The following is a 26,854-nucleotide window of genomic DNA, read 5'->3' as shown; positions in this document are numbered from 1 at the left end:
CTGCAGCACCCAGTGGCTCCAACTGTACATATGTACATGTACATACATATGTTGCGCTGCGTAAGCACACCCGTAAATTTCTCACTCCTATATGGCATACTCATTTCGCACAGCATGCGATCAGGGCGCGTTCAACGGGGACTCACTAGGCCCGCTCCAATCAATCAAAGAAATATTTCCCATATGAGTGCGCGAAGCTGTAGTATGTATGTCTTACGCTGCTCAGGTGTATTTGTGTTGTTGGTGGTAGGCATAAATTGGATTTGCCTAACCAATCTGTATACATATATATCCATTCACTTATGTATATATTGCTGTGTATGTCTATTGCTTCTGCCTCGTAACTTCGAATTTTATGGCTGCTTTTATAACTGCCTGAATTATGGCCACCTTTATTCTTGGCCACTTTTACTGTCGCTGTCCGTGCGCACAAAGCTGGCAGTGCTGCCACAGCTTCCGCAGTCATTCTTCGGCAGTTGTTTTCGTTTATGGTTATTGATTGGGTTTTTTGCTTTTTTTTGTTGCTGCTGCTTTACCTTTACCTGCAAACATCCATTATAACATATAACATATGTACATGCAGTTGAATATTCAAGCGTAGTTATGTTTTTGGCTGTGTATATGCATATGTTTGTATGTATGTATATGTGTGGTTGTGTGTATCGCTTGAACTTTTGCTTAAGTGCAAGTAATGAATTCATAATTAATCTCTGCTTTTCGTGTTATTTATTGGTAATATTTCTTGGCATTTAATTTTCTCCTTCGACAACTTCAGCTGTGCTCACTCTGAAAATGTATTTGAGGTCAAATAAATATTGCAGCTGACATTTCAGTGGCTAAAGTGGCACCGTGTTTATTTATATGCCGTTTTAAAGAGATTAATATGGAAAATATGAAGCTGATAGGCTTGAAACATAAGGAAATATTTAAAGGAAATTATGAAATGAGAGAAAAATGAAAAGAGGATATTTTATGGAAAATTGTAAAAGTTGTTGTTTAAGTATAAAATTAATGTAATATTTTTAATTTTTTTTTTAATATTTTATAACATTTTTCTATACATATGGTAAATGTAAAAATTGTATATAAATTAATACTTCGTAAATATAATAATTCGTTTTTTTATTAAAGAAAATTTATTTTTCAAATATTTCGTAAAATTTCTTCTCATTTATAAAAGAAAAATTTTACAGAAAAATAATATGACTAGTATTTGTTATGTCCATATAAATTAATATAAGACTAGTACAAATATTTATATTTTTAATAAAAGAAATATTGAAGTTATGGAATTTGGAATGCTCATAATATGAAATAAAGCAAAAAACTGAGAAGAAAATTATCTTCAATTAAGCTCAAATATTCACAATCAATCTGAATCACTCGTTTATATCCCGTTGATAGTGGAAGCACAGCTCTTTAGTAGTCAAATAAATGAAATATAAATAAATTAAATAAATATAATATTAAATAATTATATTTGTAAAATAACACAGAAGTAACATGCAAAATTTATATACTTACATCACGTCAGCACAAACACTTGCAACATATGAAAGTGAGGCCTAGTTCGCTTAAGAGCAAAGGTCAAGTTGAAGCACTTTTAATGCCTTAATGCCTGATGAATCATAAATCACAAAAATATGCAAACCTCACATTGCCATTTAAAAGAGGTCGGTATGCATACATATAGTCCATGCCATACACATATAAATGTATATATGTACATATAAAATATATAATGACTATAACTACATATAATTCTTTATGCTCATAATTATTCCAGAATAGGAAATTTAATTGATGGATCCACATTATTCCATTACTTTTGTTTTAGCGCAACATATTTCTGTGGCATATTATAAATATATTTACACAATATGCCTACACAATAATATGTATGTGTGTATATGTCAAATTGTATTGTTGTAAGTGCGTGCAATCACTCAAATCCAATGGTAACTCAAAAGGATGTCGTGAGAGATTGACGGCAAAGCAGTCTGCATGCCTAGCCAGCGCTACCAAGTTTTCTTGGCAAATATTCAGACCATAGAAGTTTGTTTTAAATATGTATGGTTTATTAGGGTGTTCCTATAGTTCAGAAAAATATATTTGCAATTTTTTTTTGAATTCCCTAAGTAAGCCAGTCTGTTTAAGCTAAATTTGGAGCAGATGTGGAGTTTAACCAGTTTAGTTGAAAGGAAAAGTATTCAAATCCAAAAACTTTAGCGTCAGAATGATATTAAGGCAGGGTTGCAATGTTTATAAAATTCTCAAAATTATACATTCAATTAATTTTTTTTAACTCAAGCTGCCATAACAAAATTAGTGTTTAATTTTTTTGATTTTTATTAATTTGAGTCGACTTGTATCTTCAAAATTATTCAGATCTAGAAAAATTTTAGAAATTTTTCGAGTAAATTTTTTTACCAGCCTACGATATTTGTATATAAGTAATATGTCAAAATGAGTGTGGTACATGCACATATGTAAAATTATATAAGCCACTGTATGAAATACTGCCCACTCACTTTTTTTTGTTGATGGAAAAGTTTCTGATTTTTTTGCGTTTCTCTGTCACGCATTTTTGCGCTCTACTTGCTGAACTTGTCATGAAGCATGCCAATGTATTGTTGTGCGTGCGGTTCTGAGAGTGAGCTTTATGTTGCACGCAATTTATCTAACAATTTAGATTAATTACAATACCACAGCAGTAAGTTGAGACACATAAGTATATGTACAATATATTTATATTAGGAAGTTATATAATGTAGTACATACTTACATATGTGCTATACATGTAATGAAAATATATGCCAGCATACACATTTATTAAGAAGAGGCTTTCGTTTATTCAAATTCCCCAAAAACTATTTTTTTCCAAAAATTGTCTATATAACTTTAAAATTTGTTTAATTTCTCAACTATTAGCGTTTATAATTATTTTTAATTAATTTAACTTTTTTTAATTTAATAAAATTAAACTAATTGTAGATTTAGAATTAAAAATAAATTAATTTTTTTTCGGCTAAAAACATTTTAAATTATATTTTATACAATTTTTTTTCTAAATTATAATTAAAAAAAATTTTTTTGCTTAATTTTTAATTTAATAATTTATATTACTTTCCTTACTTCCAGAAAAATACAAATGTAATAATTAAAAATTATGCAAAAAAAATTATTTTCAAATAAATAATAGAAAATAATTTCTTTTCTTCTAATTCTAAACACAAATTCTATAAAATTTTGAAATTTATTAAAATACACAATCATTTTGATACATTATTAATTAATAAAAACATTAAAAATATTTCTTTAAAAAAAATAAAAAAAAAATATTTTATAAAGGGGGATTTTTAAAGAGCTTGATAACTTTTAAAAAAAAAAAAAAACGCATAAAATTTGCAAAATCTCATCGGTTCTTTATTTGAAACGTTAGATTGGTTCATGACATTTACTTTTTGAAGATAATTTCATTTAAATGTTGACCGCGGCTGCGTCTTAGGTGGTCCATTCGGAAAGTCCAATTTTGGGCAACTTTTTCGAGCATTTCGGCCGGAATAGCCCGAATTTCTTCGGAAATGTTGTCTTCCAAAGCTGGAATAGTTGCTGGCTTATTTCTGTAGACTTTAGACTTGACGTAGCCCCACAAAAAATAGTCTAAAGGCGTTAAATCGCATGATCTTGGTGGCCAACTTACGGGTCCATTTCTTGAGATGAATTGTTGTCCGAAGTTTTCCCTCAAAATGGCCATAGAATCGCGAGCTGTGTGGCATGTAGCGCCATCTTGTTGAAACCACATGTCAACCAAGTTCAGTTCTTCCATTTTTGGCAACAAAAAGTTTGTTAGCATCGAACGATAGCGATCGCCATTCACCGTAACGTTGCGTCCAACAACATCTTTGAAAAAATACGGTCCAATGATTCCACCAGCGTACAAACCACACCAAACAGTGCATTTTTCGGGATGCATGGGCAGTTCTTGAACGGCTTCTGGTTGCTCTTCACCCCAAATGCGGCAATTTTGCTTATTTACGTAGCCATTCAACCAGAAATGAGCCTCATCGCTGAACAAAATTTGTCGATAAAAAATTTTCGAACCGAACACTGATTTTGGTAATAAAATTCAATGATTTGCAAGCGTTGCTCGTTAGTAAGTCTATTCATGATGAAATGTCAAAGCATACTGAGCATCTTTCTCTTTGACACCATGTCTGAAATCCCACGTGATCTGTCAAATACTAATGCATGAAAATCCTAACCTCAAAAAAATCACCCGTTATTAGGTAAATTAAAATGTAAAATAAAAATTTTCGAATTTTTTCTGAACAATCTTTTTTTTATTAAATAAATTTGAAAAAATAAATGTATGTACATATTTTTGCATAATTTGTAAGCAATTCCCTTAATCCGAAACCGTCTATTTTATCTAACTATAAATTGCAATCTGTGCTAGTACTTCATTACACATAGACACCACTTCACCCATTCATACTTATTTATTTATGCACACACAAAGTTCGGTGCTAGTCTACACCATATTGCCATGATTATGGCCACAAACGTTACAGAGATATGTACATCCATCCACCCAACGCCTGCGAGTACAAGATGCGCAAATCAGTTGTGGCAGTTGCTGTCGTGAAACTTCGCAAGTGACGACCTCAAAACAGAAACCGCAACTAGTTTGCAGCCTCAATACTTCTAAACACACGCATTTGTATATATGTACATACATATAATACTATATATGTGTATATACATATACATATATTCTTAGTGTAATGCCCATTTAACTATATACCCTGATAGAAATTCAAATTCAAGGTTAGCACCTAACCGACACAAATCCTTTAAACACGGTTGCGCAGTGTCGCACTGAGCAGCGCCCAGGTGGTATGGCCACAAAACACATGCAAATCTGCTGCTAATTATATAAATTACGGTTTGTACTTGTGAAAAGCAAATCACTTACATGTTTTGGAAAAGTTTCCTATCGCGATTTTTATGCATTCCACCGAAGGTCGCCAACTAAGTACACCCCTACTATGAGCGGATCGTTGACAATGAGTAGCAAATTAGTGAAGTCATGCTTTAAAATAGATATTTATGCTTACGGATTATGTGTTAATGTCCATATAAGCCGCCTCTGAAATTAGCGTGTTAAATTGCTGATGCCTTCATGTGTTGAAAGAGCCCTGGCGCACACATGGAACACTATGAATGCAGTGAAGGAGGAACAGCACTAAGTATCCTGCGGTTTTCGGTGTAGGGTATAAGGACAGCTCAGTAGGCAGTCGCTTGTATGCATGCATCTAGACACCTATGTTCATATACATACATATACATATATATGTGTACGTATATAGTAGGTAGGTATATTGTAGGTGCAGGCGCTGCCGGCTTAGCGCCAATTTGTATCTCTCGTCTATGTACTGCAGTTGTACGTTTTGACGAGACTCGCAGACTGCAAGATCTGCATGTGTGCAGTTAGTTTAACACCGAACTAATACCGTGATGGACATGAGTGGAGAGTGTCTACACTTTACAAAATAATTTACTGTAAATGAGAAGACTTTTAGTGGAAGTTAGTGTAGTTTCGAAGTGTTTAAAATAAGCAAGTTTTTGCTGAATGTTGTGGAAATATAAATAAGTGCTTAGAAAAGAAATTGCGGAGATTTTTTCAAACCAAAAAAAGAAAAATTCAAAAAAAAATTGTATCTCATAAGGAAAAATTCAATAAATATACCCTTCAATTCCATATATTTGAAAAGTTAGCTTGTTTTAAAATTTTTAAGGCAATAGCGAGTGTTCGAAGGATATATGTATATGCATGTTGTTCTGTGATCTTAGAATTAATAATTTTGTGTTGCAAAAATGTTTTAAAGTCTCACAAGACTTTGTTGGATGTGTCTTTAAAATGAGAGTGCTGTTCGAAAAATATTAATTGATTTCTAACCAAAAGTTTACAGTGATCTAGTACGAAAAATAAATTGTTAACGTAAGCAATTTTATCGTGATATAAAATATTAAAACGAAATCCATGTTCTGGCAGTAATAAGAAAGTGACACAGCGCTCCGTCAGCTTCGGTATCAGAAAATCTGAGAAATATCTGAAGGAGAGAAAGAGCTGAAGACAAATATCTGAAAGATAGAAAGAGCAGAAGACTAACGTGTTTCAAAGTGGAGTAAGTGCAAGTTCTAAGTCACAGAATGATTTGTTTACGCTTGTTATGAGAGTTTGACTGTTCGTTTGAGACGTTGGCTTGCCTTTAGCATTCTTGGTGTTCGCCAAAAAGTGGTATAGACGTGTTTTCAATCGCAAACTTTGAAGAATGGAGGCATTTGCTTACCTGTTATTGTGCTTAAATACTAATTAAAATAAAAAGTTGTCATATTCTAATCAGGCTGGATGCTCTCAAGCTCTTTGTTGCTACGCTGCGGACTTCGAGGGAGATTTTATTTTAGGAGAGCCATGTCAGCTGATCAGGAAATCATTATGGGCTTCTGCAAAAAAAAATTTATTTTTTTGATTAAATGAAGCTTAAAATCTTATCTTTCCAACACTATATGGTATGACACAATGTGATTAGCAGCATTGGAGATATACTACACCAACGACAGTCATTGACGAAATACGAAAAGACTTTTTCGACTACCAAATATAAGTGACATATTTTCAAAAATTCAGAAATTTGAAGAATGTTCTTTAGAGATCTTACTTTTTTCCATAAAATATTCCAAACCCCTTAATAATAAACTCGATATCTCGCTGTTATTGAAACAGCTATGGACTGAACTCATTGAAATAGTATATATTCGAAATTCTGTAACAAAATTAATATTTAGGTTAGGTTAGGTCAGCGGAAAAAAAATTAATATTTACATAGAAAAAATTTTTCCAAATTAAAAATATTTCTTTCAGCTTATTTTTATCCACCTGCCTAAAGCATAAAGCGCAGAGAACATTTTAAGCATTTCATGCTGTCAGTTGTCTGCTACGACCCAGTACCGTTGTGTGAGCGCATGTGTGTTGGCAATAACGTTATATTTATGAAATTTATGCGCATCACGTTTTTCATTTTGAAAATGAGTAAATATCGTTTACGTTTTAATATTAGCCAATATTTTGTCTACCACTCGTTACTCAAAGAGATTTGTGCGCTGCTGCAACACAAGCGCATACATGCATGTGTACATGCGACATGCAACATATCATATTTTATATATACATAAATATATGTGTTTGAACAAGCGACACTTGCAATTGGAGCTGATATTGCCGCTGCCGGCGTAGGCAGCTTGCCACCTGCCGCCTGAGTGAGCAACGCGACAACATTGCAGCAGCAGCCGGCACACAGCAATGCACAAGTTGCTCAAGTGGCACAATGTTGCCCTCACATATTGGCTGGAACAAATTTAGCATTAGCGCACTCAGGAATTTGCAATGAGCCTGTGCCACAAGGCTGGTAGCAGCAAGCAGCGAGCGAGACGCGCAAAGAAAAATATGATAGAAGAATTTTCAATAAACTAAAAAAGTTGACTTTAAAAATATCACCGCTTGTGGATAGAGAAAGTGAGCGAGTGCGCGCACATGCCGCAGCTTGTTGCAAGCTATTTTTGCAACAGCTCTAACGCGCTACCTACCCGACTAGGCTTTCGCTAATTTACTCTTACGGCGCGCATAAATAGCATGCAGCGGCAGTAGCGCCAGCAACAACACCAAACAACAACAACAACAACTGTAATTATGTGCACAAAGCGCACTTGGTGCGCCATTGCACAGCAACACTAACGAAAGCGGCAGCAAAAAACGTTGCCACTGACTACCGCCGCACCGGCAACATGCAACAACAGCAGCAACAACTGCAGCTCGCTACTCACTGTAGCGCACAAAAATTCTTTGTTAAACGAAAAATGTTCCTAATGCGCGAGTTAAGACCTCACCTGCAGTTTATTATTATCCGTGTCACTCCTGCCAAGCGCCGGGTTGTCGGGCGGGGGTATGCGCCGCCACGTTAATGCTAGAAACGTGCGCCAACACTTTGCCACCTTTTTGCTTACTTTACTTGCTTGTATTGCTGCCGCCTGGCGCTTCAGGCGCTTTTATCTGCTTTCAATAGCATATGTTGCACGTGTAGGGCGACACGGCAAGCGAGGGGAAGTGTAGGGTGGTGACAGCGCACACTGTGCGCATTTGTGGATCCATGCGGCATTGCCGCGCTTGTGTTTTGTTACGCCCCGCGATATTTGCTGCAGTTTAATCAAGCAAGAATTTTCGCCCGTTTTTGTGCTCACGAAGTTTTCCGAAGAAAATTTTAGCAGCGAAATTTTTCGCAGACATTTCTGTGTCGTTAATTTTAATAGCACAAATGACAGGATGTTGCAAGTGTTTGGTGAGGACACAAAACTTAATCAATTGCAGGTTAAAATTAAAGTTGACTTTGAAAATTAAAAATAGAAACCTTGAGTAGACTTTTCTTAAACTAAATGTTTGCTAAAATGCCCAGCTACAGCTTTCTGTAACCTAAAAATTGGGATTTGAGGCTCTCTACAATTATAGTTATACTCTGAAGAGGGTGCAATAAGTTTGCAAGGCATCTGTTTCTATCTAGACGGCAACTTCATAATACCCCCCTCCTAGAAGCTCCCCTCCTTATTTTCGAAGAACTCGGACAGCTACTTTTCACAAACCTCTTTTGAGTTCAACTTTACACCAACAAGGGCGTTTGCCATGGACAGGAACAGGTGGTAATCACTTGACGCTATGACCGGGCTTTATGGTGGATGCGATAAAACTTCCCATCCGAGCTCTCGTAGCTTCTGACGAGTCTTCAACAAAATGTGTGGTCTGGTGTTGCTTTGGTGGAGCACTACACCCCTACTGTTGGCCAATTTTTGACGCTTCTGGTTGATCGCCTGATTCAAGCGCTCCAGTTGTTTGCAGAAGATGGTATAAGTAAGTGTCTGGCCTTATGGGAGCAGCTCATAGTAGCTGATTCCCTTCCAATCCCACCAAACACACAGCGAAACCTTCCTGGCCGTCAATCCCGACTTGGCCACTGTTTGGGACGATTCACCGGTCTTCGATCACGACCGTTTTCGCTTGATATTGCCGTATGTGATCCATTTTTCATCGCCAGTCACCATCCGCTTCAAAAATGTATCGAGTTCGTTCCGTTTCAGCAGCATATCACAGGCGTATCAAGGTAGCTGTATAATCTTGGTAGAAGTTGTTCAGCTCGAACCATATGGCTGCCGTACAAAGCGAGGGCTCAAAATCAATATTAAAACTTCTTTATTTGTGAAAATTATTTTAGCTCTGGTGCAGCCAATGCTAATTTCTGTTTTGTTTCACATACTTCCACACTAATTTTGTACCTAATTTGAGCTTATAATCTCCATAATACTTGCGTGTGGTCTTTTCTACACTCAAAAGCACCGAAATTCATGCTTCTTTCTCTGCACACATTATTTCTAGTTCTGTTTTATTAGTCTTAGTTTTTCCTTTCCATGCATTTTCGAATAAAAGCCAGCAGTTTTTAAACCGGTTCCATGGCATGGTCTGAAAGGCGCCTATTAGTAAGCTCGCCTGCTTAACTGTTTGTCGTATAATGACAGTAATTGACACTGACAGACTCTTGGGTACTGCCGTAACCGGAAAAATGACGTGCAGGTAACTAATTTAGTTGTGACTTTCCAAGTAATTACCCTAAACAAAGCCAAGTACTCGTAATAAATATGACATGTAATCAAGTGTTTGCGTTGCATCGCAGTAAAAGGGGGAAGTAACGCTCTATATACATACATATGCATAAGTATGCAAGTATATAACGGGTGATTTTTTTGAGGTTAGGATTTTCATGCATTAGTATTTGACAGATCACGTGGGATTTCAGACATGGTGTCAAAGAGAAAGATGCTCAGTATGCTTTGACATTTCATCATGAATAGACTTACTAACGAGCAACGCTTGCAAATCATTGAATTTTATTACCAAAATCAGTGTTCGGTTCGAAATGTGTTTCGCGCTTTTTTTTGTTCAGCGATGAGGCTCATTTCTGGTTGAATGGCTACGTAAATAAGCAAAATTGCCGCATTTGGGGTGAAGAGCAACCAGAAGCCGTTCAAGAACTGCCCATGCATCCCGAAAAATGCACTGTTTGGTGTGGTTTGTACGCTGGTGGAATCATTGGACCGTATTTTTTCAAAGATGCTGTTGGACGCAACGTTACGGTGAATGGCGATCGCTATCGTTCGATGCTAACAAACTTTTTGTTGCCAAAAATGGAAGAACTGAACTTGGTTGACATGTGGTTTCAACAAGATGGCGCTACATGCCACACAGCTCGCGATTCTATGGCCATTTTGAGGGAAAACTTCGGACAACAATTCATCTCAAGAAATGGACCCGTAAGTTGGCCACCAAGATCATGCGATTTAACGCCTTTAGACTATTTTTTGTGGGGCTACGTCAAGTCTAAAGTCTACAGAAATAAGCCAGCAACTATTCCAGCTTTGGAAGACAACATTTCCGAAGAAATTCGGGCTATTCCGGCCGAAATGCTCGAAAAAGTTGCCCAAAATTGGACTTTCCGAATGGACCACCTAAGACGCAGCCGCGGTCAACATTTAAATGAAATTATCTTCAAAAAGTAAATGTCATGAACCAATCTAACGTTTCAAATAAAGAACCGATGAGATTTTGCAAATTTTATGCGTTTTTTTTTAAAAAAGTTATCAAGCTCTTAAAAAATCACCCTTTATGTAACTAGTAGTTAGTGCAAATTTCGATAGATAAAATGCGTTTGGGTTATATACAAGAGTTTTCCCACAGCTTTTCTTCATTGGTAAACTGAACTAATGATTTTGGAAAATTTTCGCCTATTAAATTTTTTACTTGCAAGCTTAAGCTTTAAATGTCTTACTTAGTACTAAATAAGTGGAAAATTGTTTTAGTTAGGAAAAATAATAAATGTTTGGTTTTGGAAAGTTGTCGCTAACCATTAACTGTAATAAATTTTGATAGGATGGGTGCATGTAATAACCTGTTTTAGAAATGAATTTTTAATTTTTCTTTTTAATTTTCTTGCCATCTAAAATGTTAAAAAAAATTTGGAATTAAAAAAATAAAAAGAATCCCTAGTATAAGAAATTAATAGTTAGCGATAAACTCAAAAAAAAAAAAAAACTTTTTACATTTTTTTTCTGATATATAAATATTTAATTCGAAAAAATTCGAAAAACAATAATTTTACAAAATTTGAAAATTAAATTAAAAAAAAAATTATATATAAATATTTAATTTAAAAAATGTGAAAAAAAAAATTTACAAATATTTTTTATTTTCCTATATACATATATACATACACAATATAAAATTTGAAAAAAAAAAAATTTTACGAATATTTTCATATGAGATATATATAAATATTTAACGCTATCGCAGCCTTTATGGAAAAAAACTGCCAACAGAATTACGGAAAAATACTTAAGCGCAAAATAAACAATACTCAATGATATTATCTACTTCCATATAACGACATATCACACACACACACACACCTAACCTAAAGCAATCACCAATCAAGGCAGCGCTCAAGCATTTCACTTGGTCCTCAATATTGATTTCAAATACCTCGGAAAACTATTGAAATACTCGCTTTCACGTGCCTACTTAACTGCTTTACCGTAATCTGTGCTAAGTGCAAGTATTCACGTCGCAGCATGAGCCTTAGAAGGCAGCTACCCACATACGTTGAGAGGCGCATTCATGCCACAAACACACACACAAGCGCTATTATGCCTACTACAATATACTGCTGTGCTCATTCACTTAGCAACTTGTCAACTAGGCGCTGCAATAGATCCACCTAACCACATACAAACACACCCGCACACATAAGCGCTGAGTTATGTATCCAACTATTGACCCCACTGCCGCAAGTGAACATGTTCTGCTGAATTTTTAACATTGTTGACGAGCATCGGCAACATCGAGAGTTTGATAGAAGGGAATTCACGAACAAAGAAAAAGTTGGCAACAAATGCTAGTGTGTGTGTGTGCCTGTAAGTGACATAAAAATCACGGCAACAATAAAGCAAAAATTGACAGACATGCAACTGAAGACATATGACACCTTCAACATGCGACATGCAACTGGGCTGCGGCCGTGACAAGGTTTGGCGTGTACGAGTTTTCACCCAACAACACTAGCAACCATACACTAGCTTAACGTCAACGCTACAATAAAAAAAGTTCATATATATTAACAAAAACAAAAACATTAGCAAACAATTTTCCAACAACTACATTCGCGTGTTGCAAGTTGCTCTACACGACAGTGCCGCGCGGGCAGCGGCAATTGGTAACGGCAACAACTTTTTGCCGCGCACGTAGCATACTTGTAGGCAGGTGTGCTGCTGCTGCTCGGTGGGTGTGTCATCGAGCAACTTTTTCTTAATTTCGCGCGCACACACACAAGTGCCTTCGCCTGTGTGTGTATGTGTGTTCGAGGGCGTTACAGCCGTTCGTTCGTGCAGCAACTTGAATGCGCGTGTTTATGTGTGTGTGTTGCAGCGTGTTTATCGCGCGCGAAACTAAAAATTATTTGCAATGTTGACGCTTTGACGCTTTTGACATTTGCTTTTGTTGCAATTTTGATTTGTCGTTGATTTCATTTCGCCGTTCGCGTCACCAGCTACACTACCAATCAATGTACAACTACAACAAATCGTAAAAAACAAATCGTTTTCAATTGTCAATGCGCTGACAGTTCCATTTACTGGTGAATAGCAGCGCAACAATTTTATTTTGTTCGAAATCAGCTTTGATTGCTTGCCACGTGAATTAAGTTGGTGAGTTGTTGACTGGCGCAAGCATCGTCGATTGTGCAAAACCGATTACAAGTGTGGAAAATAAAAATATGTCATAATAACTGTACATTTCGGAAATGAGAAATAATAAAGAAATAATGGCTTTTGGAAACTTTTGTGGCAAGTACAAGTTTAGCGTTTCTTCTTCTTGGCGATAATGGAAATGAAGTTGCATTTATTGCATTATTTCAACTGCGCGATTCTACAATTTAAGTTAGTCGCGGAGTTTGGAATTGCTAGTGCTTTTGAAAGCACGTTTTTGACAAATTCCTACATTTTGCTTGATGTGTGCCGTTATCTGCAGCAATGTAGTAATGAAATTTGTATTTTTTTTATTTTTTCACGGTTCTGTCATAGGCGTAAGTAGCTTCGTTCTTTTTTTCTTTGGTATATCAGAAGAAACAATATTTGAAAATCATCAGAGAGATAGCAGAGGACCTCAACATCGTTTTAGGTATACATCGTGTCAATATTAGAACCATATTAATATATCCGCAGCTTTTGCAAAAGACGTTGAGTAGAGGTTGCAAAATACAGATAGATGCTTGACAACAAAGCTGAGGAACGTAGGCTACATTAATCAAACCCATCATTATATTTAGCAAAAGCGAGCGGAAACCAGTTAAATCAAAGACGATGAAAAATCAAGGTAATGCTCATCATTATCTTTGGCTACTGTGGTGTTGTTCACCATGACTTCGTTCAACAAGGTCAAACCATAAACGAGGGCTTGAGGCAATTTTGAGTCGTCTGCATGAGGCAATTCGTTTGAAACGACTCGATTTCTGGGCAGCAAATTCATGCATAGTTTCTACAGTCTCTTGCGCATACTGCCGGTTTTGCGAAATAGAACCGGAAACTCCAGCACAACTGATTCTAAATTGTCCAGCAAGCTCCTAGATTTGTTAAGAGTTCTGGCCATATTTGATATAGGAGAGGGCACGTAGAGAGACATAGACCATAGGCCGCAGTTCAGAATTTTTTTAAAAAAACCATAAAGAAAATTGGCACATATTAAGTAATATTCTAATAAATAATAATTTTTTTTTATAAATATTTTCGCATTTAACATACATACATACCCCAAAATTTAAAAAAAAAATCTAAAAAAATCTATCTTTGAAATTTTTAAAATTTCTTTTCTTAAATTCTAAACAAATCGTTGTAATATCACCTTCCGCTCGCTAAAATACCACGTAAAAATTTAAAACTATTGATTTCTCTTGCATCCTTGAAATGCCTTGTTTCTGCCACGTCAGCTACCTACCCCCATATCAACTTTTGTTCGATACACTAACACACACACACAAACAACTGTCGCCTCTTCATACATATTTGTATTGATATTTAAATAATCCGTAGAACCGTCGTTTCTGTCAAACTGTCAAAAATATCAATTGGATTGAAGTGCAGCGCTACACATAAACACACGCATATATACACCGACGACTGTTTGTTGCGCGCTCATCACTGACAGGCGACATTCCATGGCTAAGAAAGGCGAATTTCGTGTTCAGTCAGATGTCGGTTTTCAAAAATCGATAGAATTGCTACATTCTGCTTCACACAATGTGTTCGATATTCTTGTATGTGAATGTGTATGTGTGTGTTATGCCGGTCTGCATATCAGCCAGGTGATTGGCATCCCAAATTCTGTCAAAAAATAAACGTTAAACATGCAGTTTACGCTTTACTTACTAATCGGGCATTCAATGTTCAAATCATGGATTTGTTCATTGGAAAATCCGCACAAAGCAGCATGTCTGTCAAATTCGATTTCTGAGATGCTTTTAAGTATCATATTAGTCATTAGGGGATGTATGTTGTATTCGATTTTATTCATTTGTAATCACATGTTGTACTTATGGCTAAGAATGAAATACATATGTGTCTTATTTGCTGTTTGGTTTCCTGCGGTGACAGGAGCACGAGATGAAAGCCGTAGCGTGTCGTCAGTGCATATGGCTTGGGTACCTAAGTGTGTGTGCGCAATTGTTTGTGGTATAATAGAGATCTTTCAATTGAAGGGCGAGGAAATTTTAATTAGTTATTTGTAGTATGTGCATGTATTGCAAGAGTAAAATTTGTAGCAATGATTAATTTTTCATGATGTTCTGTGTACTTTCTTTACCCAATTATTTGTACAGAGCCTTTCAAGTTCTGAATTCTAAGAGAGCATTGAACTTATTTCAAGCGATTTTCGTGCTAATGAAGAAGCATCTGTGCTTTTTTACAATATTTTTTATTGAAAATTGTTTTTTTTTTTTTTTTCTTATAAATTTAGAAAGCAACTAGAAAATTAAGTATATTTGCTTAATAGAAAAATTAATAGAGTCATACACTTATTTAGGTGCTTGCCGTTAAACTCGAGTTTATTTTGATGTTTATCGTTAAACAATTTACTTATAAATTTGTAAAACAGTTGAAAATCCGAGTATCCTCGATTTACACCAATTTTAAATATGCCATAAACTCGAGTTAATTTGAGTATTTAGTCTTAATTTTTTTTTTTACAAATTATCCTCCCGAAATTTTCCAAAACAACTACAAAATCAAGTGAATGCAATTTACCATAAGTGTTAATGAGTCATAAACTCGAGTTTATTTAGGTGTTCAGCATTAAAATTTGTATGTATTAGTTTTTTACCTTAAATTTATAAAAACAATTACTTAAGTAAATGTAATTTACATTACGTGTAAATGAGTCATAAACACGAGTTTAGTTAGGTGTTTAGAGTTAAAACCTTTGCCTGTGTATTCTCTACTTTAAAAATTATGCAAATATCTACACTACACCTGCTTAACTGTATATTCACACCCGTTATAAACTCGAGTTTATTTCAGTGTTGAGCGTTAAACACGTTAGGTAAAAAAAACTTGAAAGTCAACTAAATGTACTTTAAATTTAATTAAAATGCATCAGAAACTCGAGTTTATTTGGAAGTTTAGCGTTAAGCACTTGACCTACTATAAATTCTTAAAATCAAGCCACTAGAGTACAATTCCTCAATGGTGTATTTAAATGCGTCATAAGCACGAGTTTAGTTAACTCGACTATTAAACACTTTACTAACTATATATTTCAAATTATTTATCAAACATTTTAAAATTGCGCTAAAATTTAGGTTTTTTAGGTGTTTAGCGTTAAACTCCATTTATAAACACGGAGTTTAGCTTAAACATTTTTTTATATAAAACTGCTGTTTTTAATAAAACTATTTTTAATTAAATAATTTATCAAAAATTTGAAAATTACACTAAACTTGAGTTTTTTTGATGATTCGCGTTAAACTCTATTTATAAAAACCGAGTTTAGCTTGAACACTTTTTATGTAAAACTGCTGTTTTAATGTTAAACTTGACTTTCTAAAATGTTTACCCTTAAGCACTAAACACTCTTCATAAACACGGAGTTTGCCATAAACACTTTTTATATAGAAACTGTTTTCTGAGGGTTTATGGTTATACTATTCGTGTTTGAAGCCATGAATTGAAAAAATCAGAAGTCTCATATAGATTTGCTTAAACACTCAAATATTGACAGCATCATGGTTGTTAGTTTTAAGTGAAATTTTAAATTGAAATTCGATTCTCAAATTCTCCGCATCCACACTCATTAATTGCGCTAAATACACACTCTACAACAGCAACTGCTAAACTCCAGCAAATTTTACAACCAATGACAGTTGACCTTTTTATCGTGAACAAATCTCCTTACAACTGTGCGCTAAATTACACATAACCAGCTTCCACATCCCTTTCAAGCACTGAGTTTCAATTAAGAAAAGTACTTTCTATTGGCTTATTTAACAGATTGCAACACATTTCACACACACACACAAATACTTTGTGGCAGTTAACACTCTCTCCGTTCATTGGACATGAAGTTCAACGTTTGTCCTTTAGTGGCAATAAAATCTAGACAAAAAACGAGAACTACATTAAACACATTTTTAATCTCTTTCACTCATTTCCTTACGTTTCCTTTCTTTTCGTTACAGCTCGGCTTTAGTTACTGCAATTGACTTCAATCACATGTGACAACAGCAGACGATAAGCCCAAAAAAAGGATAATAATCAAAGCGAAAGAACGCTGAGAGTTGGAAAATTGCAACAAAAAGAATTGAAAAAAGCGCAAAAAAGCTTAGGAATGTGTCGGCACATCAGATTGTGTTGAAAATTCCTGCACACAAAGTGATAATCGTATAAAATATTGTACAGAGAAAACTACAAAGTATACACTCGTGCCATAAAAAATTGCACAGTAGTGGCTGAGAACCTAAAACAAGCGGGGCACATACGGCGCTGGTGTATGTCGAATGGGAGGAAGCGGTTTCAATCTCACTAAAGTACACATTTTAAGTTGAGCATAAGCGCAGGCACATCCTGTGAATTGAATGCCAACTAATCCTCTGCCAAGCAATAAAGAAACTAGAAAGCAAAACAAAAGTTACTACGCTTACACACACATACACATAGAAGAAAGCTTAGATAAAGGTTAAAAAAAACTTTAGAGTTTACAGTAGCAAAAGGCAACAACAAACAAACAAAAAATAAAAATAATAAAGGACTAGCAACGTGCAAACAAAAAGTAAATAAAATGCCTGCCATAACAAGTGAAGCGACAAGACCCGCGCCCACCCGCTGCCTACGGCCAATCAGAGCGACAGTGCTTGCCGCAGCGACAGCAGCCGCCTCACTGCTCACATCCGCAGCAACAGTGGCAGCGGCAGCAGCAGCAGCTGCGACAACATCGTCCACAACAACAACTACAGCAACAGCAACGGCAACAGCCGGCATCGCCAGCTACAACCACAATAGCATATCAACTCAACAGCCGGATGCTTTGGAGCGACGACTGCAACCAGATGTCGATACGGACACCGGAGGTGGAAGTAGAGTAGGCGTAAATGTTGATCTAACTGCCGCCTCCGTTGCCGCACTGCCCAGCCGCCTCGCCAATAAGTTGCTAACCAATTTTCTGCCTGCCATCGATGCCGTCACAAATGCCACCACCACCAACACACTCACCAGCAGCAGCCACAGCAGCACTATCAGTAGTAGTAGCAGTAGTGGTATTAGCAATCGTGGTGCTGCTGTCACATATCCAACCTTCCGGCCGCCGAGTATAGAGAATCTTGTCGCAAGTTCAGCTGAGGATTTGAGCAATTTTCGTGATGTGTCCTTCGATATATTCGACGACGATGACGATTTGTTTGGCTCGCCATTGGCATTTGATGCTTCCGATAATGGCTTGTGGAATGGCCGTTTCGTGCCGCCACCACCCCGTCCACCATTCCTAGTCGATGAGCCGGTGCTGAGTGATGGACTGACAACGTGTGATTTGTGCTCATGGGCCATGCCAACGAAGAGTACATTCATGTTCGAGGGCACAATAGGTGAGTAAAGTGGGTGGACAGATGGATGGATAAATGGATGGGTTACTGAGTGTGTGTAAGTGTTTGAGTAGGTGTGTGTGTGTGTTTGTGGCTGTGTGCTTGAGAGTAAAAGTATACTGTCATTAAATGCAATTGCTTGTGTCGAGTGAGAGATATGTGCGAGTAGGCAGCGTTGTATGTGATTGCTTCGGCACGCTGCTTGTGTTTACATGTATGTGTGTGTGTGTGAGCTTAAAAAAATCTTGCACATGTGTTTGTGCATGAGCTTTGCAATCATTATCTATGCAAATGTATTAAGGTATGCAAAAACGGGATTGCTGTTGTCAGCGCATTTGCGAAAAACGGAGACAGCTAAAGGCTTTACGTGCAACCGGCGTTTCCCGGAACCTTTGCATTAATACATATATAGAAATCGATTTGCGGAGCTCACACACTCACAACCAGGTGTATTGGATTGGTTTTCGATATGAAGTTTGCTGTGAAAATGTGCTTGTATGTCTGTCGTCCAAACACACACACGCACATGCATATGTTCAATAAATATATGTTTGCTTGCGTTTGTGTGCTTGTTTGTATGTATGTGTGTGTACCTGTTAGCCCTTTAACATTTTGGGCCATGCATTTGGCATGAAAGCTCGTAAAGGATTTGGTTATCTCTGCTTTCCGCCGGATATGGCATACCATAACTAATTTCCGCTTATGTTCTACTCTTTTTTTTCCTATTTCGCTTGCAGAAAAAGCTTCCGAATTGGGCTGGCCCTTGACGCTGATTATCGTTTCGGTGCTGTCAGCATTGCTGGGAGCGATTGTCATGGTGACGGTTGTGCGCTGCAGAAGGTGAGTTCAATTACAATTTCACATTACACTATACACTTTTATAAAGTATAAATATTCGTGACTGAATTATGATATTAGTCCTTTTGGGGTGACTGCATTTCATTCATGGGCATATAAGGTAGAAAAGTATACACCCCTGTCTATAAAAAGGTAGAGGTTTGAAACCAATTATGAGGGGATTAGTTGAGAAATGTGATACCAATTATAAATGGAAGAGTGGCAACCCTCTGTGAAATATGAAAACAGGATATATATGTATAGACATAACCTCAAATAAAATACATGCAAGCGAAAGGATAATTGCACGAATTAACCTTCGAGCGCAGGCTATAGTGTTTCAGAAAGGCAAGGGATATTTGCTATTGTTAGTTTAATTGACCTTTTTTATATATTTATACGCAATATGCTTACGTTTAGACCAGAAAAAATTATTACAATGGATTTTTTTCAGTTTTCGAAATTAAAAAAAAAATGTTTCTTTGTTCAAGCAACTTCAAATAAAAAAAAAATTCCATGAAGCGCAGTGCTTAAGATATTAGAATCAGAATTTTTCATATACCGGAAGGTTTCCTCGATGATCTTGAGCAATATTTCCGCTCAAACGAAGGTACAAATCATTTTCAGTAGTCCCCTCCTCAGAAAAAAATCTTTTTTGTTTGCATTCAGGTTCACTAACTCAAACTTCGGTTGCAACTCTTGGAAAAATAATAAATTTATGAACACAAATATGCTAACCTAGCTTAAGATCGCCCCTAAAACACTATTTCTACTCCTATCATGCCCTCTCTCTAACAACACTTTTCTGCTTCTCTCTCGCTTGCAGGAAAAAACCCACGAACAACCGTAACGGTAAGTGTACTAAACTTGCTGACGACGATCCGACACCCTATATCCAACAACAACACCACCACCACCACCATCATCACAATAACCAACAACTACAATATAACCAACACCTTAACCATCATTATCCATACCAACACCAACACAACCAAAACCTCAACCAATATGTACACGAACACCACCGACATTTGTATCCCACTGCCTACCGTAACCTACACGCACAGTATCCGTCGTTGTCTAGCCACCATAACGCCATGACAGCACACCATCACCAACAACAACAACAACATCATCAAACAATACAACAACAACACAAGCGTTTACCTCAACCGCTGCCAATGCATTATGTGAGCAATAGTTGCTCTTCCTCGTCGCTGACGAATGACAGCCAAAGCACGCAACGCACCAGTCTGTCGACCATATATCGGCCACCAAGCTACTACAGCAGCGCTACGGTGCACGCTGGCACAGTGGCACTGACCAAGGCGGCACAAAAGCAAAAATTACTAAAACAACGTATTGATATGTTTACGCGTTCGCTGCCACCGCCACCATCGCCACCAAGGGAGGCGCATCACGATGCGGTGATCGAGCGGCGGAGCTGCAGTAGCATTGCGAGTCACAGTGGTAGTAGTGGTAGTGGCAGTAGTAGAAGGGGCGATGATGAGAGCATTTGCAGTGACAGTTATGCCGAATCGTCGGTGGCTTACGAAGAGCCGACGACGCTGGAGATTGATGCGTCACCGGTCGAAGAAGCTGATATGCCCATAGTTGAAGCGGCGGTTATGGTGGCTGCGCGCAGCACTGAGAAATTCTGAGCGCGTGCTCACCTCCTCCCAAAAATTCAAAATTAAAACCACACAAACCCAAAACTAAACGAAAACGAAATTGAATTAACCGAAAATTTAATGCATTTAGTTGACTGAAACTACAATAACTCTCTTCTCCCCCCTTTCTTCTCTTCACTACACTTCACTTCATGTCACGTCTGTGTGTAATTTGCCTTTGGTGCGCGCTGTACCCAACTACATACACACACACGCAGAGACGCATGTGCAATGGTGGTCACGCAACAAGCGCACCAACGGCAGCAACAACAACAATCATTTGCGCCGCAGCAATATTTATACAGCACATCCAGCGGATAGTGTGCGCGGCTTGCAGCAGCCATCGCTGTCGGCCGCCTCATCGCTGACCACAATGACCGCAATGGGCGCATCAGCGGGACCCCTGCATTCGAACGCGGTCACGCCGAATGCCACGCAGCCGCCACAGCTGCCACACCAACAACAGCAACAGCAGCAACAACAATACTACCACCATCCATATCAACAGCATCAAGCGTCGCTACACCGCAGCATCAGCGGTCATCAGCGCGCGCCCGATTATGAATACGAGCACGAATACCATCAACCGCAGGAGCTGCAATTGCAGCTGCAACATCAACGCCAACACAGCTCGTCGCTGTCATCGCTGTCCGACACGCCAACCCTACCGGTGACGGTGGCGAACAACAATAAATCGCGCACGCTGCAACTGCAACATCAGCCGTTGCAACACCACCATCAGCAGCAACAACAACAACACTCACAGCACCAGCAGCAAGCGGCCTACAATGTGTCCGATGGTGTGACAGTTGGCTTCGGCGCGGGTGTGGTTGGTGTCGGTGTGGGCATGAGCCGGCGCGGCACTGGCGAAATGTGTGACGAGTCCGCATGTCGTTGGCCGAATGCAACAATTGTGGTGGCCAGCTGAGTGAAAGCGTACAAAAGTCGTATGCCCGCGACGTTGAGCGGCGCAATGACGTTGCTACCGGTGCATCCGTATCGCGACCATTATCAGCGGCAACAACAGCAGCAGCAGCATCAGCAGCAGTTGCAGCGGCAACAGCGCGAAGTGGAGGCCACCGAATTTGTTTGGACGAAATCATGCAGCTCGGAGCAATTAAAGAATGATTGGATATGGCATTGAGCGCGCCAGCGGTGGGCATGTGTTGGTGCAGTGCGCGGTGAGACAAAGCTTGCGCCAAGTAAAGTAAGCTGGTTTATGAAACGCTCCTGTTTGTAAATATAAAATGAAATTTTGAGGACCTTAGTGTAGCGAGAAAGCAGTTATTTTGTCCAAATGTAGATCATGTGAGAATCGAGGTTTGCTTTGAAGAATTATCAGCGAAAGATTGCTAACGCACCCCGAAAGAGTTACGTCCCAAACGAGTGAAATTGATTCTTATTCAAAATATTTTTTGTAAACTGAGGGTCAAGTTGTCTTTTTTGAATCTCTGATATGATTTCTTAGTCTTTTGTCTCACATTCTTGCTTTGGAAATCTGGTGATGAAGTCAGACAGTATTTTCCGTTCTGCGAGGCCATTTAGACTTGCATATCATAACGTAAATATTATTACAAAACCAAATAAGTAGGTGGAAAGTTTAGTATTATCTCCAAAAACTGCCATTGAGACTCTCAGTTATGACCTCTCTCTCTCACAGTTATGCTCTGTCTCTCAGTTATACTCGCTCATATCACAGAAACTCTTTGGAAACAGTGTAAGTTGTCCCAGCAGTTTCGCAACGACACATGCAACAGCTGCAGCTGTCTCCAAAAACTCTTGAAAACCGAAGCGCACATGTTTTCGTATATTAACGAAGTAATTAACAGTTATTTACATACAAATCTATTTCACACACTTTAAGCAAGACGCCAGCTCAAGTGGCAAAGCAACTGCTGTGAGTCAAATAAGTTGTTCTATTTATTGATTGGACACAGCAACTGATATAGATCTCTAGTCTGCAATCACTTATTTATGAGTTCCGAGAGGCAAGTCGACAGCGTCTTTTTAGTGACAAGTATTTACAACTTTACGCACACGCTCGTCAGTAGTTAATTTTTTGCCGTTTTGGAAACATTTTCTAGCGCAAAATTTTCCTGGAACCGCTTCCCTACAAATCGACGCATATAAATATTTATTGGCTTGGCAGCCACCATATGCTGAGTACTGAGTACTTACCGGGAATTGAAACGGATACTTTCAGCATTGCGACGTGCTTATACGTCCAAGGCATGTAAAGTTGTTTGAGTTTTTTTCGATTGCATTCTTGTTGTTGTCTTAGCCTTTTTGTATTTTTTTGTATGCCTGCCGTGCACAACAATCCACTTTAAATTGCACCCATAAGAACCGTCAAATCTCTAACAATCCCGTATGTTTTTCCGTATCTTTTTCGTTGTTTCTTTTGCCTTTGCTCGCAATCGCCAGCATATCATACAAATTATCAGCGATCAAAAATTCTAAGCACACGTTCACAGTCGCAATTTAACGATGGTATCATGGCAAGACATAATCCTTAAAAATACTCCACTGGAGACACACATACTTCAACAACAACATCAGACCGTGTGTGTGTTTGTCGGCATGCGCGTGTGTTGTGTGGATGCCAATAGTCCTGCCGACTGGAAAGTAGTAACCACTGGCCGACTGGCGACACACGCTGATTTTCAGGCGCTCACACACATTCACACATACACACACACGTGCAGGCCTTCCGGTGCGAGTGCAGCATTCAAGAGGCAGTGAGAAAAAAAAAAACAAATAAAACAACTAAAAAAGTAACAATCGTAGCCAAGTGTTGAAGAAATAAAGAATGAGTGCTTTCACTGAAAAATAAAAACAAAAAAAAACATTGAGAAAAATAAATGTTGCAGCAGCATTTCGCTGGCGGCATAACTGTTTGCATGTGTATGTGTGTGCATTTGTCTACCAGCAATGACATCAGCATGTCAGTCACGTTTCGTCCTTTGTGAGCAGCGTCTTTCACACACACACACGCACGCGTGCACACAAGCTCACGTTTATGCACTTGTTAAGTCGCATAAGAACCCCGCAGTGAAATTAAACGATTTCTTACTGCCGGGTTTCTGTTGAACGAACGAGGAATTCTTTATAAAAAAGTAAACTGCTACTCGTGGCGCTTGGCATTTTCAAGCATTTCCAAAGGCTATGTGTTGGTTTTTATGTCAATTGCACTCATTTCCGTTAATTCGCAACCAGTTCTTTGGAAAAAAGACTGGCTCGCTGCATTTCCTTCTTCATTAGTCGGTTCATTCTGCTGTCATATTTCATATCCTCTCCGAAATAAGATAAGATAACTCAATTGGCTTGTGCAGTTGATGGGATTTCTTTGGCGCAAAACACCGTGACCAACGCAGTTTCGTGCTTCGGCTGATACAAAAACAAAACAATGAAGGAATTCAAAGTGCGGCTGCCGTGCTATCTGTTATTGGATCTCATAGAGCTTAAATTAATGGAAAGTGTTTTTTTCGCGCATGAGAGCTTAGAGTAACTGATTATGAAATATTGGTTCTCAGAGTTTCTTTGAGAAGGCGGAAGCACTGAAAACTACCAGGGTTAACTTAGAGCTTTCATTAAGCTTTCATTCTTTCCAATCAAAATGTGAATACAACTGAAGCAGGAAAGCTTGGGTGAACTATAAGCAAGGGTTGTTAACAAAAAAGTAGAGTTTTGAGTTCAAAAATCAGTTTTTTGAGAGAGACTAAACTTATATTATTTTTGAAAGTTCTGGAAATTTAGAAAAACGTATTTTCTTACGGAGTGCGTGGTCAGCAATAATTCGCATGTTCAAAGTTACACTCACCGACAGGCATTTTTATATCAATCCATAAAATAAATCCACATATTTGAGCATACATTTTGCTGAGCGTGTAAAAATCTTAATCAACTGATAAAAAAGTGGTAATTTATGGCAGAAAAAATAACAGCAACTCATGCAGTTAAAGAGGACTATAAAATGATTGCATGAGTGCGTGAAAAAATCATATCAGAACGAAAAAAATCATATTTTTATGACCAAAAATAGACAAGTGAATATTTGTACGAATATAAGTGATAACAAAAACAGTTAAAGCAGCGCAAAATGCGTGGCAAGTGCTTGTAAATAAATTGCGAAAAATTATATTTAAACGAAAAAATTGCTAAACCGAAATATTGCCACAAATTGATAAAGCAGAAATTAATTGAAATTAGAAAAAATTACTTCAACTCCACAAACGGTTGTTATATAAAAAAAATGTAAAAAAATCATAGAAATTAATTTTGAAAAAATAAAAATTAAATTTTAATTTTGAAAAAAAGAATTTTTTTATGCTAAATTTACTAGAGTGTCGAAAACTGGTGGCAGAAAAATAAATAAATCAGTCCAAGCAATGCAAAATGTTGTTGTGAGTAAACAGAAATGTCAAAACAGCTAACAGCGCTGTAACAAAAATCAATAATACCGCAAATTTATTTCAAAATGGCTAAGTACACTGAAAAAATTTTTGCTTAAGTAGTAATTGTAAAGTAATTTGTAAAAAATTTGCTAACAGCGCTGCAAAAAAAATTTGAAAAAAAGTTTTTGAAAACAAATGGATCAAAGGTAGCTCACGGCGCTGTAAAAAGAATAATAATATTGAAAATTTATTTCAAAATGACTAACAGCGCTGAAAAAAATTTCAAAAAAAAATTTTTAAAATTTTAGAAAAAAACTCATTTTCAACACCCATTAAGATTATTGTGAGTAAATAAATACGTCAAATGTAGATTATGTATATCACAATAAAAAATAGCAAAAAAAAATATTACAAAAAAAAAAAATAAATTTGTATAAAAATTTGGTTGTTTGAAAAAAGTTTTGAAAATTTGTTTGAAAAAAAACTGTAAATTTGTTTAAAAAAATTTCTTCAAAAATTTTTTTAAATTGATTTGAAAAGAATTTTGAAAATTAAAAAAAATTATCGCAACTAAATTTTCTTGCGCGTAAAAATATTTGAAACACAAAAATTTTAAATTTTTATGCATAAAATACGGCAAGCAATTTTTAAACTAAATATTTTAAAGCGTGTGTACCCTTTATTTAGACTTTTTGCCTAGACTTTTGCGCCATCTCGCCTAGGCACAGCGCTCCTATCATGACTTGTATACTAAGTAGGTACTTAAATGTTGTATAGAAACTCTTTTTTCATGCTAAAAACTGTTTGTAAATATATTTTTTTATTCCTCAACTAACTGTAAGTGAATTGTATTTTTGTTGTAAATAATTAAAAACTGTATAAAAAATAGCTGTAAGTGCATAACGGTAAAGAAACTTCCAAAATAATATCATTAAATATATATACATACATATATGTATATATAAAACCAGTTACATATATATAATATTTACATAAGTAATTAAGCGTAGCAAGAAATTAATGCTGTTAAAGACTTAGTGCGCTGCTCGGGCCAAAAAGCAGCAGCAAAACTGTCCAAAATCATCACTTCAACTAATGTAGCATGTATCTAAATAAATTTTATGTTTAGTGTGTTTGTAATAGCGGCTAAGTGAAACTATTGTAACTAATTACTAAGTATTTCATCAGAGTGATATTTATTATGCTAAGCTTTGGTCATGACTGCCTTCCACAAAAACAAAGGTCATGGCAAGAGCGTATTTCATTAGTAGGAACTATTTAAACTATAACCAAAACACAAACATTCCTTTTCAAGAGTTCAACATGCATACTACAACAACTACTACTACTATTACTACAACATACATAACGAAATTAAGCTAATTCTATTTGTTTACCTAAGCATTTATACACACACACATGCGAGCTTAAGTGCAGTCAACTAACGCGACTGTGCGTGTGTTTCAAGTACAACACAGCAAAGCATTAAGTAACTGTAGTAATTTCGCTATGTAATTAGTTGAAAATTGTACAACTACAACAACAGCAACAATTAACAATAAATAGTAATGCACACACACACACACACATGCATACATAGACAGACTCATACACGAAACAACAATTGCAACTGATGCTACCAAAGACTAGTCCTAATAAATGTAAGAATCTATGC

General features: G+C 36.9%; 1 protein-coding gene across 3 annotated transcripts in view; it reads left to right on the top strand.

Moving 5' to 3' along the window:
- Window positions 1-25,327, top strand: part of LOC105231407 (uncharacterized) — a 76,022-nt gene extending 50,695 nt beyond the window's left edge. For 2 of the 3 annotated variants that reach the window (XM_049457096.1, XM_049457095.1), the window contains 3 exons: window positions 16,881-18,278; window positions 19,013-19,115; window positions 19,939-21,146. In XM_049457096.1, coding sequence (XP_049313053.1) covers window positions 17,480-18,278; window positions 19,013-19,115; window positions 19,939-20,776 — 1,740 coding nt within the window. In that variant the 5' untranslated portion in view covers window positions 16,881-17,479 and the 3' untranslated portion in view covers window positions 20,777-21,146. Of the gene's footprint in view, window positions 1-16,880; window positions 18,279-19,012; window positions 19,116-19,938 lie in introns of all 3 variants that reach the window. The other variant, XM_019992182.3, reaches the window with a different exon arrangement.
- Window positions 25,328-26,854: the final 1,527 nt, after the last annotated feature.

The sequence above is a fragment of the Bactrocera dorsalis genome, chromosome 5, assembly GCF_023373825.1.
Source record: "Bactrocera dorsalis isolate Fly_Bdor chromosome 5, ASM2337382v1, whole genome shotgun sequence".
NCBI lineage: Eukaryota > Metazoa > Arthropoda > Insecta > Diptera > Tephritidae > Bactrocera > Bactrocera dorsalis.
This window is presented reverse-complemented; position numbering and strand designations above follow the sequence as displayed.